At 43.2% G+C, this 14,404-nt stretch overlaps 1 protein-coding gene across 1 annotated transcript in view; it reads left to right on the plus strand.

Moving 5' to 3' along the window:
- Positions 1-11,793, plus strand: part of nrn1la (neuritin 1-like a) — a 130,687-nt gene extending 118,894 nt beyond the window's left edge. The window contains exon 3 of the mRNA XM_034177266.1: positions 10,582-11,793. Coding sequence (XP_034033157.1) covers positions 10,582-10,876 — 295 coding nt within the window. The 3' untranslated portion in view covers positions 10,877-11,793. The remainder of the gene's footprint in view (positions 1-10,581) is intronic.
- Positions 11,794-14,404: the final 2,611 nt, after the last annotated feature.

Raw genomic sequence — 14,404 nt, forward strand, 5'->3', positions numbered from 1 at the left:
ATCCGTCTGTCTGTCCGTCCGTCCCTCCCTCCCAAAAAGGTTAGAAGCATTCTAATATCAACTCCTCTCACAGTTTTAGGAGGAATTTCATGAAACTTGGTCCAAGTCGTTATAGGTTAGTAAAACGCATATTTTCATATTGCTCAAGTTGGGCCGATTTTAAGAGTGTTATGGCTCTTGATTAACAAATCTAGACTCCATCAGTTTCATGAGTGGGTGCCTGCATTCTGAAATTAACTCCTCTCACATTTTTAGTTGTAATTTTGGGAAACTTAGACAATTCCTTGTTATAGGTTAGTAATACACATATTTTCATATTGTACAAGATTGACACATTTTGGCAGAGTTATGGTCCTGGATGTCACGATTTTGGCCGGCTCTGGGCTTCAATCCTAATTTTTCCTCCTCCTTTTACTCACCGTCTGCGCCAGCTTTGTTTTATTAGCTATTTTTCTTTGGTTTATTGTGTTATATTTTGCTTTGCAACTTTGCTACTTTTATACTTTAGCCATTGTCCAGTTCTGTTCTTGTATTTTCAGCCAGTTTATGTTTCTATTGTTTACCATTTGTTTATTTTGTTCTTCTCATTTGTTATATTATCTGTTGTGTTTTGGTGTCAGGTTTTATTACAGTCTGTTTTATTTTTGGTCAGTTTTGGTCCAGTTCAGTTTTGTCTTGGTGTTTTCTTTCAGTTCTCATGTTCATGTCTGGTTTGCTATTGCATCATATTCTGCCCCTGATTTCCATTTTAGCTCTGTTCTGCTTTTGCCATTTGTTTCCACTCCACACCTCCCATCAAGTCTTTGTTCCTCGTCTCATGCCCAGTTATTTATGTTCACTTCACATCACTGCACCTGCCCCATGTCTTTGTCTCCCACCTTGTTTATGTCTGCTTTGTGTTTCCATTCACTCATGCTCTTGCACCTGCTCCTGTGTCTTTGTCTTTTACATCACGCCACTGTGCTCACTCCCTTTAGTCACACTGTTGACTCCTGTTCACACATCTTTGTCTTTCCTTCTCTCCACCTTGTGTTCTCTTCCTCACTGTCTTGAACAACATAGTATCTTTGTTCATTAGCCATGCCCCCTTTCTGGTTCCTTCTTCTCACATGCACCTTGTTAACATCACCTGTTACTAATTAGTCCACATGTATTTAAATCCCACAGTCCTTCACTTCCTTGCCAGACTGTTGTCTTGTACACTTTCCAGCACTCTTCATAGTCCTGCCGTGTCTTGCCGTGTTACGAATCCTGCTCTGTTGTCTTCGACTATGCCTCTTGGCTCATCCCGGATGTCGGTGTTTGCTTGTGCCTCTGAACCCTGCTCGTTTATGACTGCGTCTCAGCCTGACCCTTCTTGTACCTCTGCCACGCTGACTGATTACATGTGTACCAAACCTGATGCTGGAATAAAGACCATGATTACCTCCATGCCTGGGCCTAGTCTGGGAGTCTGTATTGCAGGTCCAGCCACTCCTGGTGACGGGCTTCCGCCCGTCCTGACAGTACAATCTGGCCAGAATATTGACTCCGCAGACTCCACTCCTGCCAAGGACACTGCTGCCATACTCCCGGATATTGAGGTGATAAAGAGGATTTTTTCTGACCTCTCATTTTTTTTTGTCTGTTTTTGTGACTGCTACACCCCTGGAGAGAAATTTGATTATCTTGACCAAGCCTGGGATCTTGTGAATTCAAATCCATGGCTGTTTGATTATTTCCCAGATCTTCTGAGCCTGGATGACATTTTTTGTCTACAGAAATGTCCAGATTGGATGATGCATCTGGAGGCCTATCTGCCGTCAGAGGACGACGAATCTGACTGGACGGATGTGGACGAAGATGAAGATTGTGAGTCCGAGCAGGTAGCTCTACAGAACATGGCAACATCCTTATTCAAGATACAGGACTTATTTTTTGATTGTCAGGACTGCTACAGTAAGCAGGGCAAAAAGCGCATTTTTTCGCTGAACCAGAGCTACTAACCAGATTCTCTGAGCTGAGAGACATTAAAAAGATGTTTGAGCAGGGTGAGGCCCCTTCCTGCATTGAGGACCCCATGGACATTTTGTTCGAGTCTGAGCTCACTGCCGCCTGTTACGAGGAGCCACGCGTCATTATGCTTTCAGACGCTGCTCTCGCTCCAGCCTGGTACGACATTACACCAAAGAAAGCTGCTTACCTGCTGCCCTATGTGCCTGAAATGCTGTCAGAAGATCCAGCCACACTCCAGATTCCCCCAAAGCCAGCACCACGGAAAATCCAAGTGGTGCGCGAGGCCTCGCAGCAAGTTCCTGTTGAGCTGTGCATTCTGGTCGCTGGTTCCACAGCGCGACCGCTCCATGTAGCGCCGGTCCCCGCGCCTCGGAAAAAACGAACACCACAGCCAGAACCACGAGCTCCAGCTACCGAGATCACGTCTTCCAGGAACCCAGAGGCGACCATGTTCCCTGACCAAGTCAAGCTGCCCACGTCCTGTGGGTCCAGCAGTGGACGCGGCGCACTCCTCGCCTTTGGTGGTGATATTCGGCGCAGCGGCACATGGAATAGCAGCCTGCACAGACACTGCTTCCACATGCATCGCGGCCACCTCGCTGATGACGGCACGTGAAGCTCCTGCCAGTTCGCTGCCTGCGTTCGTGACCAGCTCCGCCACGGATCCACCCGCAGCAGCTGTTGAAAGAGCCTCTTCTCTTCCAGCGTTGGCACCCGTGGGCATGACACACACACTGCTGACCAGCCCAGCCGGTCCAGCCGTTTTCTCAATGGCAGCAGTCAGCCCCGCCTCCTCGCGCACAGTGAGGGACACCCCGGCGGCGTCAGCTGATGTCGTCGCTGCGTTCTCCACTATTGTCTCATTTTTACCTTCGTCATCTGTCTGCACCGCCCCTATATCATCAGAAGGCGACTCAGTCTCAGCGTGCATCGCTGCGAGGTTGCTGGAGATGCAGCTCCGACCTGCTGCTCCCGAGATCTCAGTTGAATCATCACAGGTGTTCACCGGTGGTGCCACGCGCCCAGCTTCATGGTCTACAGCAGCACCTATGAGTGCGTTTCACATGCACATGCAGCCAAACGGGGCCGCCATTCCTGATCTTCATCAGCCTGCTCTAGTACCGGACCTGACCACAACCACAGTAAACTGCGACCGCGGGATGGTTAGTGACTTTTCTTCTTCCATCTGGTTTATGGTGCTGTGTTTACTTGCCTGTAACTCCATCAGAAATCTGTTAAAGATACTGCGTCTGACTCTGAAACGGTTTCCATGTGAAATTGTGGGATTTCTGTTTGATTGGCTACGTCAGAGTCTGAGAAGTGCTTCATGTAAGCTGCTGGTGCAATTAATGCTTTTCATGTGTGTAGTAATGAGTCCCAGTATTTCCTTCTGGGGGCTGTCTCAGTTAAAAGGTCATTATTTTGTGAGAGAAAAGGTTTTCCAGATACACTCATTTATTGGGCAGATTTCTTTCTCTTCGCTTTGTTCCCTGTCATGCAATTATATAATTGACTCTTTGTTTTTTTGGATTGAGCAATTTACTGTCTCCTGGAAGCTTTTTCTAGATGCTCTCTGTGGCATTTTGACTGACTGGTTAAGCTCTCATCAGCACATATTGCAATACTGGTTCTCAGACTCTGTTGAATGGCTTATTGTCTGGGTTCGGAGTTTGGAGCTAAGTTGCATATTTTCTGTTAATTGGATATTTGAGATGATTTGGGTATTAAACGCATTGTGCTTTTGGGTTAAGCACCTGATTACCTCATTTGAACTCTCTCTGGGTGTCCTCTATTACGCTCTGATAAAGCTAGTTAAGCTTCCACCGAGTATAGTAAGTCTCCGGGTCCAATACTCAGTTGAATCGATTGATGTCAGGAATGGTATTCTGGAGGGTAATGATGGTTTTGTTACTCGTTGGGTTTATGTAAATTCTGGGGTTCTATTTCTGGATCTATCTCTATGGCTTCCCTGTTTTGTGAGCTCCGCCTATACACATTTGGTTCTTTCCCTATGGGGTTTCAGGTGTTACAGCCTTACAACTTCCCCTGTGAGCTTTTCTGACTCTGCCTTAGAGGCCAGTGTTCCCACTAGTCGGCTCCCGAATACAGTTAATAGTGTTGGTAAGCCTCATGGCCGCCCCCCGGACCTGGTCTTACATCAGCCTCCTGGCTTATTTAGGTGCCAAGTTGTACAGAGTGTCCGGCCACATACTGGGGTTTTTTGTCCCGTTTGTCAGCCTGGGGTTCCCTTACCCCCTTTTGGTCATGTTGTCGGTCACCCTTGGGGTGCCCGGCCTTTTGATGGGCCTCCCACCTCTTTTTGCTCCCCGTCCTGGGTCCCCCGCCTCCCTCCCTTTTCGGGGTGCTGGTGGTCCCTTTCTGCGGCCACCGGGGTTGTCCGCGGGGGGGGACTGTCACGATTTTGGCTGGCTCTGGGCTTCAATCCTAATTTTTCCTCCTTTGTTTACTCACCGTCTGCTCCAGCTTTGTTTTATTAGCTATTTTTCTTGGGTTTATTCTGTTCTATTTTGCTTTGCTACTTTGCTTGGCGCCATGTTTTTAGTTTTTGTGGAAGTGACGACAAGAGAATAAGGCTCCTGATTGGATGGAATTTTAATCAGTACCGCCACCCAAAGGTTTGGCAGACTAATTACAACACATTTATACGGTTCGATGTGGATGGATTTTTTTTTAAACAACGTAGTGTGGATGAAGTTTTTTCCCCAAACTGAAAGGGTAAGATATTCGGTTTTACAAATACCCGACAACGTGTGTACATGGCCTTATGTCTGTGAAAGGCACTATATAAATAAATTTACTTACTTACTAATATTGACTGCATGTTTTACAACATCATAAAAGTTTTAACATGCAATTGCAATGACACTTCCAGGGCTCCGTAAAAATGCCTGTTTTTACATAAAAAATGGAATATTTTACAAAAGCACATTTATCTTTAAACCAACACACGACACACGTCACATTAATGTGTTGGTTTACATAATGGATTACTGAACCAATCACTGTTTAGCACTTTTACCCAGAATGCTTTGTGGTCTGTGTTTGTTACAAAACCTCAGAATTAGTGCCTTATTCAACATTAAAAGATATATGTTATATTTTAACTTTGTACAAATGCCAGAATTGACATTAATGGAGTTATTCTATCAGTATTTTCAAAAAAACCATAAGTTAGCATGACTTTATTTTTCAAGACCTCCACCTGACCGGAGTGTTGAAATTGATAGGGAGCTGACCTTATGGCTGCTCTCGGTGTGCCTCTGTGGTGGGAGCGCTGTTGTAAACAAGAGCTTCCAGTAGGAGCAGAATGTTGAAAGAAAAGTGATTATGATTAGTAAAGAGTTGATTTTGTGGGTGTTCTCAGGATTTTTCTGTGCTGCTTCCTGCAGGGGGCAGCATGGTCAAACTTTCTTGCTTATTCTTTAGGTCTTTTACCGCTTTTGATGCTTTCAAAAGCGATCGTGTTAAAAATCAATTTCAGCTCTTTAGTAACTGCGAATGTCCCATAGACAACACCGGAATTTATCGGTTATCAATTATCTGTAACTTCCGATACATTTTTGGGTGGTTTATCGGTTTATCTTTATCAAAGATAACTTTTCAGTTATCTTATTATCTGTTATCGAAGTTAATTTTTATCGAATAATCTGTGCCCACCACTGCCTGTTACTAATTAGTCCACATGTATTTAAACCCCACAGTCCTTCACTGTTGTCTTCGACCATGCCTCTTGGCTCATCCCGGATGTCGGTGTTTGCTTGTGCCTCTAAACCCTGCTCGTTTATGACTGCGTCTCAGCCTGACCCTTCTTGTACCTCTGCCACGCTGACTGATTACATGTGTACCAAACCTGATGCTGGAATAAAGACCATGATTACCTCCACTCCTGGGCCTAGTTTGGGAGTCTGTATTGCAGGTCCAGCCACTCCTGGTGACGGGCTTCCGCCCGTCCTGACACTGGATTAACAAACCCAGACTCTGCCAGTTTCATGAGTTGGTGTCTGCATTCTGAAATCAACTATCAGATACTTTGAAATGTTATCAGAATGCAGTAAGCACTTGTACCAAAGCAGCATTTTCCAGTGGTGCATATTGTGCTGTCAGGGGACTCTTGTTTAAAATTCATTGAAAAAACTGAGAAAAATGAAAAGTGCTTCAAGCTAAAAGAAGAACAACAGTAACATTATAAACTAGAAGCACTCAGAGAGTGCAAACCTCCGCCAAGGCCATGGGGTCACTGACGCCATAACATCTACACGCCGTGGAATCATTGAACCTAAAAAAGTCTAACAATGATGTTTGCTAGTAAAAAAAAGTTTCATCTGCTCTGACTGGATAGCATGTATCCTTAATGCTTGGCATCACAGTTTATTGCAACTTGCACCTTTCCCAGAAGCTACTGTCATCTGAGCACTGATATTGATATTGCATGTGCTTATAGACAAAAACAAATGAGACAAAATTCATTTATTATTCAACTAAACTGCAAATATATAAATTTTTTAACATTTATGAAACACTTCTCTAAATAAATAACAGTAAATTCTGAAATAGAACTATTTTTTAAGTGTTGCATGTGCTACACAAGGCCATAGGGTCACTGACCCTAAAGAGATTCCCTCCTTGGCACAGTGATCTATTCAACAATTGTGTTACAACCAAAACTATGATACATACACTTTTCTTTCCTTTATATTTGACATCCTTGACCATGAAAACATACCACAAGAACTTGGAATCACTTTTATGTCTTTATTAGTTCAAAATTTATTGTATAAAAATGATTTTTCGGTAATGGCGGTTTTCTTCTGGATCTAGCTCCATAACATTTGAAGCTACATCAAATCTGATGACACCTTACTGAATCAGTACAGATTCAGCTACAATTTGGTGTTAGTTGTGCATCTCTAGCTTCATTTGTCACCTCACACTGACACATTTTCTATTTTCCCTATATTTTTGCATATTCTGGATCACCAGATCCGGAATCCGGATCCGATCATCACCAAACTTTGTTGTTTGATAGAACATTTGACTATGTTACACCCTATTTTTTTTCAAGCCTTTCTGCCATTTTTTGTGGAGTTAGAAACTAGAATGTCAAAATTCCCCCTATCCCGCAATGGTGAAGAATCCTGAGCATGATCCGGATCACCACTAAAATTTAATCACTTGCTCCTCTTGTCATTTCCAACCACTCCACGAAATTTCATCAAAATCCGTTCAAAATGTTTTGAGTTATCCTGTTGACAAACAGACAGACAGACAAACAAACAAACAAACTCGACCGAAAACATAACCTCCTTTGCAGAGGTAACAATATTACATTTGCTGGGACGGGTCTTAGTTCTGTTTAGATGTGGTGCTTTTTGTATGGTGCCAACTACTCAGTAGAATAAAAAACGGTCAGTTTGCTTTACAACTTGGTCAACTTCATTCTATTTGTAATCATGATTTTGTACAAAAGCAGTATCCAGGAAAGGCTGAGCCTTTGAGTACCAGAGATGGGAAAAGGATATCCAATTTGTCAACAAATGCATGAAAAAATTACAGAAATGTTTAAAAACAATTTTCCAAGGGATTTGCATATTTCGCCCGCTAATACCACAGAATCTTATTCAAGAATTCCAGGAATCTGGAGGACTTTCAGTGAGTGAAGGAAAAGTGTACAAGCCTAAATGGAACACCCGTGATCGCTGATCTCTCAGACGGCACTGCATCAGGAACTGCCATTCATCAATAGCTGATAAAACCACATGTGTAAGGGGTTACTATAGGAAACCTTTGTCAAGGACTACAATTTGGAGTTACTATATTCACAAATGCCACTTAAAACTTTACTGTGCAAAAAAGAAGCCTTATGTACATAAGTGGCATTGATTTATTGCAGAAAAGTACTTTGACATTTTCAGCAACACATGCTGCCGTCAAGACAGATTTCTAGGGACGTCCATGTATTTTTCAACAAGACAATGCAAAACCATATTCTGCACACATTACAAAGGCACGGCTGCACAGAAGAAGGTACGGATACAGGACTGTTCCGCCTGTAGTTTTGACCTGCCCCCAACAGGGAATGTGTGAAGAATTTTAAAATGGAAAAATGCAACAGTAACAACCCTGTTTAAAATACATGTTTTGCAGGACAACACTGGAAAATCTTCATCACTTATCTTCAAGGCCAAAACATCCTTAAGGTGTTAGAAGGACTAACAACATTACAAAGTGGTCAATGTAGTGTCCCAACTTTTTTTTTTGAGGCAGCATTGCTGTGATTTGGCGCTATATAAATTAAATAAATTGAAATTGAAAGTATAGCAGGCTTGAAATGCATGAATGGATCAATATTAATAAATGATATGACGTTGGCACAAAAAAAAAAAACATGAAATATCTTTCGTCCATATTGTCTGCAAAGAAACAGAAGTCTAAATAAATTTAAGGATTGCTACAATTTTTTTTAACTTGCATTTTCCAAACCATTCAAGCTTCACTTCAAGGCACTGCATACGAGCGAGGTCTAAACCTTTGTCAGCCCATGAGCAAGCACACAGTGGAGAAGATGAACTCCTTCAGAGTTTTTGGATTGTAGTTGAAATGTAAATATTTTTTCCATAAAACTGAGTCAACAGTAAAATGACCTGGATGTAAGAATCAGTCAGCTCAGAAGTGGGTTTTGGGCTGTCAGCAGGAGCACGAAGAGAACAGAAGAGGCCTCAGGAGGATTTATTACTGTGGAAGCAGCTGGTTGTCTGTCAGAGGCCTCGACGTGTTTGTGCTGCCTCTGCACCACCTGTGACAGCAACACACACTCACATGCACTCTGGGCACGTTGGCACCACCGCTCCCTCTCTCGTCACACACATGCAAACACAAACTGTTTGTCTCTCTCTCTCTCACACACACACACAGCCAGATGCTATGACTCCGCAGTTGTCCCGCCCCTCCGCAGGTAAGTTGCGCTGGTGCAGCAGCAGCTGTTAGAACGTGCAGATCTGGACACAAGCCAGACACACACACATGCACACCAAAAACTGTGGGTTCACTACATCAGCATGCACATGTTCCCCTTAAAATCCACAGAATTGACTGACCAGGCTGAAGGGTGTTATATGTGTGTGCAGCAGGTTTCGCTGATGCTGTGTGTGTGTGTGTGTGTGTGTGTGTGTGTGTGTGTGTGTGTGTGTGTGTGTGTGTGTGTGTGTGTGTGTGTGTGTGTGTGTGTGTGTGTGTGTGTGTGTGTGCACGCACAGATGGTTTCCCTGATGCAGTGTGTGTGCGCGCAGGAGATTTTCCTCCTCCTGCTCTGTGTGTGTGTGTGTGTGAGAGAGAGCTGGTACCTGTGGAACCACATTGTGCCGCTGATGTGGAATAATAATAATCATTAAAAAAATACCACACACGGGATTTGTACCTGCATTTTACTGATTGCCAGCCTGAAACTTTACCACTGAGCTACCATCACTTGTTTGTAAATGGTGCAGGGAAAATGCCTGAAATCAACAAAGAGATTCACATATTTTAAAAAAACAAAAACAAACAAAAAAAAACATACACAATAAAAACACAGCATTTATACTGAATCCCTCTTATCAAGCGGACAATACAATATGATCCATCTATTCCTCTGTAGATGACCCATGGTCACAGACATACAGTCATGAAATGACATGAATGAGAAGCAGTTCCCTCTCATTGTGTTCACATCTGCTGGCGCGTGTCCAGCCAGCCCGCATGCATGTGTCTTGTCGAGGGTGCGCCAGAACTGACCATTGAAGACTCCATTAAATTTTAGAGGTGATCTGGATCGGGATCCAGATTCAGGATCAAGATTTTACTTTATATAGGCTTAGAAGGATTACTTCAAACTACTTCACAGATTCTTACCAAATTTGCACCACAGATAGATATTAGGCCATGAAGACTACTGAATTTTGGAGATGATCCAGATCAGGTTTGGTGGATGTCAGAAATCTCTGATTGCTCTTATTACCTGTTTTATGATATCCCTCCCCCAAACACACACACAGAAATCCCTCAGAATTTCTGTATGAATTCTCATTTCCTTCAAATAAAAGTGATGTTGAACGTTGCCAGTGCACATCGTGGTGAGGTGTTGACACCTACAAAGTGTTTTCTTCTCACCACACTGAAGTCTTCCATTGCAGCTGTTGATTTTGTTGTTAGGTTGGGCCCTTGATGTTTTTTTACTCCCCACTAATGGTGGGACATGCACTTAACACCTGGTCCTTCACAGTGACCCTCTCACAATTAAACACAGCATCGTACATTTCCCACATCACTGTCATTACCAAATCTTACAGCCGGGCTGTGCGAGTGTTATAACAAGAGAGAGAGAGAGAGACTTCTGTTGCCAAACAGTCCAGTATGTTTGTATGTGGCAAACAGATGCAGTGTAGTTTTTTTTATCAGACGCCATGTTCCCGCTGCAGCGTCCCGCTATCTGCTAACCACTGAGTGCTGAAGCATTTTGACCAAACATCTCAGATGTTCTCCACAGACTGCGTTTGGTGTTTTGATCCCTCGCGTTCTTTGCCTCTGCAGGTCCTGGGATGAGTTCCATGATTGCGCCAACGTGGCCATGGCCGGCTGTCCGGACGAAGCGGCGGCTGTCTGGGAGTCCCTCCGCCAGGAGTCCAAGAAAATGCAGTTCTCCGGAAACCTGTATGACATGTGTTCTAACCGCGACAGATATGCCATAGCCGCGGCCTCCCCGCACGACTCGCCCAACCAGCAAGACGTTAACCAGGAGTCTCTACGAGGGAGTGCCACTAAGCCACCGAGCTGTGCCCGCCTCCTGGTGCTGCTTCCTCCACTGCTGCTGCTGCTCGGGTTGTAATTACTGCCAAGACCTGGGACTACTGTCAACAGACGGGAACTTTGTGTATTTTTACAAGTCCACACAGACTTTTCCGGTTCCCCTCTGCTCTTCCGGGGTCAAATACTTCTGACTGCATGCTCAGAGACCCGACAGTCCTTTTGATAAGATTTCCTTAAACTGTTTGTGCTGTTTCTTGCTTCTGCTCTGCCTTTGAATTAATCTGTCTGTTGGACACTGAAAACACACACACACACAGAACCACATGGTGGCTAAAAGTCATCCGTTTTCATCTCCGTGCATCTCATTAGTCTGAGGGAGTCTGCAGAGTCCGCCTTCGCGGAGCAATGAAAATGGGAATATTAACAAATTCCTACTTAATAAACCTGAAAACATGGTGAAGAGGACAAATGCCAACAGCTAAACTGCCCTTTGTGCAGATTTAATTTACGTTGGTTGCTGCCTAACAGATAAAAGTCCAACAAACCTCTGCAGTCTGACTTTTGTCAGATGTTTGACCTTAAAGGCTTCCAGTGACTTCCTGAAATCAGTTTGCATGTGGTGAACTTGTAGAGAGATGACCTCGGCTGTAGCGATCGTGTGTCTGGGATTTTTGGGGGTGAGGGACATTTGGAAGATCTTGTAGAATCATGATGTCACTGGACAGAGGTGTTTCTTGATGTTCATACCTTTGCAGGAGATCAAAGGTCCAAGTCTTTGGGTCCTCTCAATTCCAGACTTACAGTATGGTTGTGAGACTTGGACGGGAATCAGTGAGCTGAACGGATGGTCTTTGGTACGAGGTCTCTTCAAAGGAGCCTTGGATGTCACCTGGCTGTGACAGATTGATGGATACTGTCAGGAGTATGGATCACGGTCGTCATTCAACACCCGGTGTAGTTCTTCAGTGTGGTAGTTCAGGCCACCAGTGCATGCACATATACCTGACTTTGACCTCACCTGGCTGCGGAGCATGCAGGGAAGCGACCTTGGGTGGTTGCACAAAAGTGTGAATGAAGCCTGCAATGATGTTTGAGTTTGTTGGCCTTTTGTAAAATCCGTGTAACATCTGTGACATCAGAGCTCCAGGGGTGTGTCTGCTGCATGTCTGCAGAGTCCAGCTCAGTACCTTCTCCAATCAAGAACCACTGAGCTGTTGCACCTGTTAACAGGCTTTGATGAATCTGGCAACAGTTCAGTCTGGACTCAGATTTTAGTGAATCACTGAGCCTCAACAATAAGTTGTGTAAAATTCCAGCAGAAGTACTTCCCCAGAACGATACGCTGCCAAAGGCTCAATGCCTCCAAGTACAGCCAAAAGTGTGGAAACCAGATGGCAAATGCAACTTGTCTTTTCAGAACTAAAATTAGCATTTCCCAACAATCTGACTCAATGCTCGAAATAACTTGAGGCTCATCAAATGCTTCAGAAACAAAAACCCGAATGGGACTTCTGCTGCTGACTCTCCTCCAAGAAAATGAACTGTTTGAGGATCCGTGTTGGTCGAGTCCTGAGTTTCTGAGGCCAAGACCAAGACGAGTCACAACAACTCGAGGCCGAGTATCCTACAAAGTCTATTGTAGTTGCCGCAGCCCTGTTCCCATAGACTCATGCGTAATTTCCAGCCACAGTCGAGTGAGTCGTACGTGGCCTTATATAATCTTTTGTGACTCAATACATTACCCAGGCAAAGGAAGATAATCATGCTCGGGTAGTGACAAGGCTGTTTCAGAAGATTTTTACATGTTAGCACTTGTAGCATAGCATAGCATGCGTCCATGTATTTGTAGTACTGCAGTGTCTAAAAAGTGCATTCAAGCATTGTGCACATAGACCATCTTATGCAGAAAGTTACTGTCAGGGACACTTTTTTGTTGAGAAGTAAACCATGCGAAAAACAGCAAAAAACAGCAGCCTCGAGCCCGGTGTCGCAGACCGAACGGTCCACCCCTAAAAATTGGTCCGCCTTTTGCATCTGGGCATGCGTCATTTTAGACCACAGCAGCACGTCTGAGACGGAGTCTCTTCACTCAAAGTAATCAAATGGATTAATATGATTATTAACCAAGAGATGATACATCCTTCTAAAGTCAGTTTTAAGCAGAAACAAGGCCATTTTAAGCAGAAACTCATCAAAATTCATAACCGACGGGCAGGTGACGCATCAGCTAAAGTTTGTTAAGCCGTGGTGCTCTGATCGCTTCCTCCGCTTTTATATGAAAATAATGCTGAATTTATGTGGAAATGATTGTGTACAAAAGCTTCAGATATCTGTCGCTGAGATGATGATGACTGGAGGCAGTTTTAAGCATAACGAGGTTTTAATCCACGAACCACGGCTAATGACGCATGTGCAGATGCAAAAAGGCGGACCAACTTTTAGGGGGGACAGTTCGGTCGTTGACACCCGGAACTAAGCCAAGGCCAAGTCATTAGATAGTGAAGGCAGAGGCGTCACCCCGAGGATACTGTATATCTCTTTAAGTGTACTTATTAGATAGAAAAATGTTTTTGGATTCAGCCCAGTATTTCCTGATTTTGTAACGACACTGATTTTTGCTTTCACTGAGGAATAGTCACCCAAGTGATCGGAGCTGTCAAAGTTAGCTAAGCTAATGACGCATTTTCCCAACAGGATGATGTAAAACCAAAGTTAATTCATTTACACAATTGACTTTTAAAAGTTTGAATTGAAGTAATTCAGCATAAATCATTTTGTAAATTCAATCACGTTAAAATGTAAAATTCTACCTTCAGATTATAGTTATGTACAGTGTATTAACTGTGGCTGGAGAAACTGTGTTTTTTTTTTCATATATTTTCCTTATTGTCGAGTGGTTTGAAGAAAACCGTGGTTAAACATACAATGTTTGAAGTTCAGATTCGAGGTATGTCATCATACAAGCAGTGAGATGTAATGTTCTGTCATTATTACAAAATAAGTTGTTTTTTTTATGTTGAACAGCATCTTTAATTTAATCTTTTCAAGTTGAAAATCTGGCCAGCTTCACACTGATTATCAGCGCTCTAGTACTTTAAACTTATAGTTGGGGAGCTAGGGACCCCCCCCCCCCAATAAAAAGGTCTAATGGTCCTTAGATGACTTCAAAGCACAAGATGTTCCTAAAAAATAAAAGACGGTCTCAAGACAGATATTCAAGATAGGATCCAATATGGGCCGCCACAATATTGCAATAATTCAGGTCAATTCTATTGTTTGTTGCTCTGCTGTTTAGGGAGATTTAATAGAAAAAAGTTGTTTGGCAGCCATTTAGGACGCTGTTTTCATTTAAAAACCCATAAAGGACATTATTTAGGTCCAAATGATGACTTGCTGATGATGGGCCAACTTGTATCTTACTGGTTTTAAATTTTGTTCCTATTTGTGTGCTTTTATTTTAGTAAATTCTGTTTTATGTTGTAAAGAACTTTGTATGTTGTTAAAGTGCTATATAAAATTAAAATAATTTAAATAAAATTATTATTTTATTTATTATTAATATGTCTATGACGCGGGCATGAAAGAACAAAGCTCCTCACCATCTCAC

The sequence above is a fragment of the Thalassophryne amazonica genome, chromosome 8, assembly GCF_902500255.1.
Source record: "Thalassophryne amazonica chromosome 8, fThaAma1.1, whole genome shotgun sequence".
NCBI lineage: Eukaryota > Metazoa > Chordata > Actinopteri > Batrachoidiformes > Batrachoididae > Thalassophryne > Thalassophryne amazonica.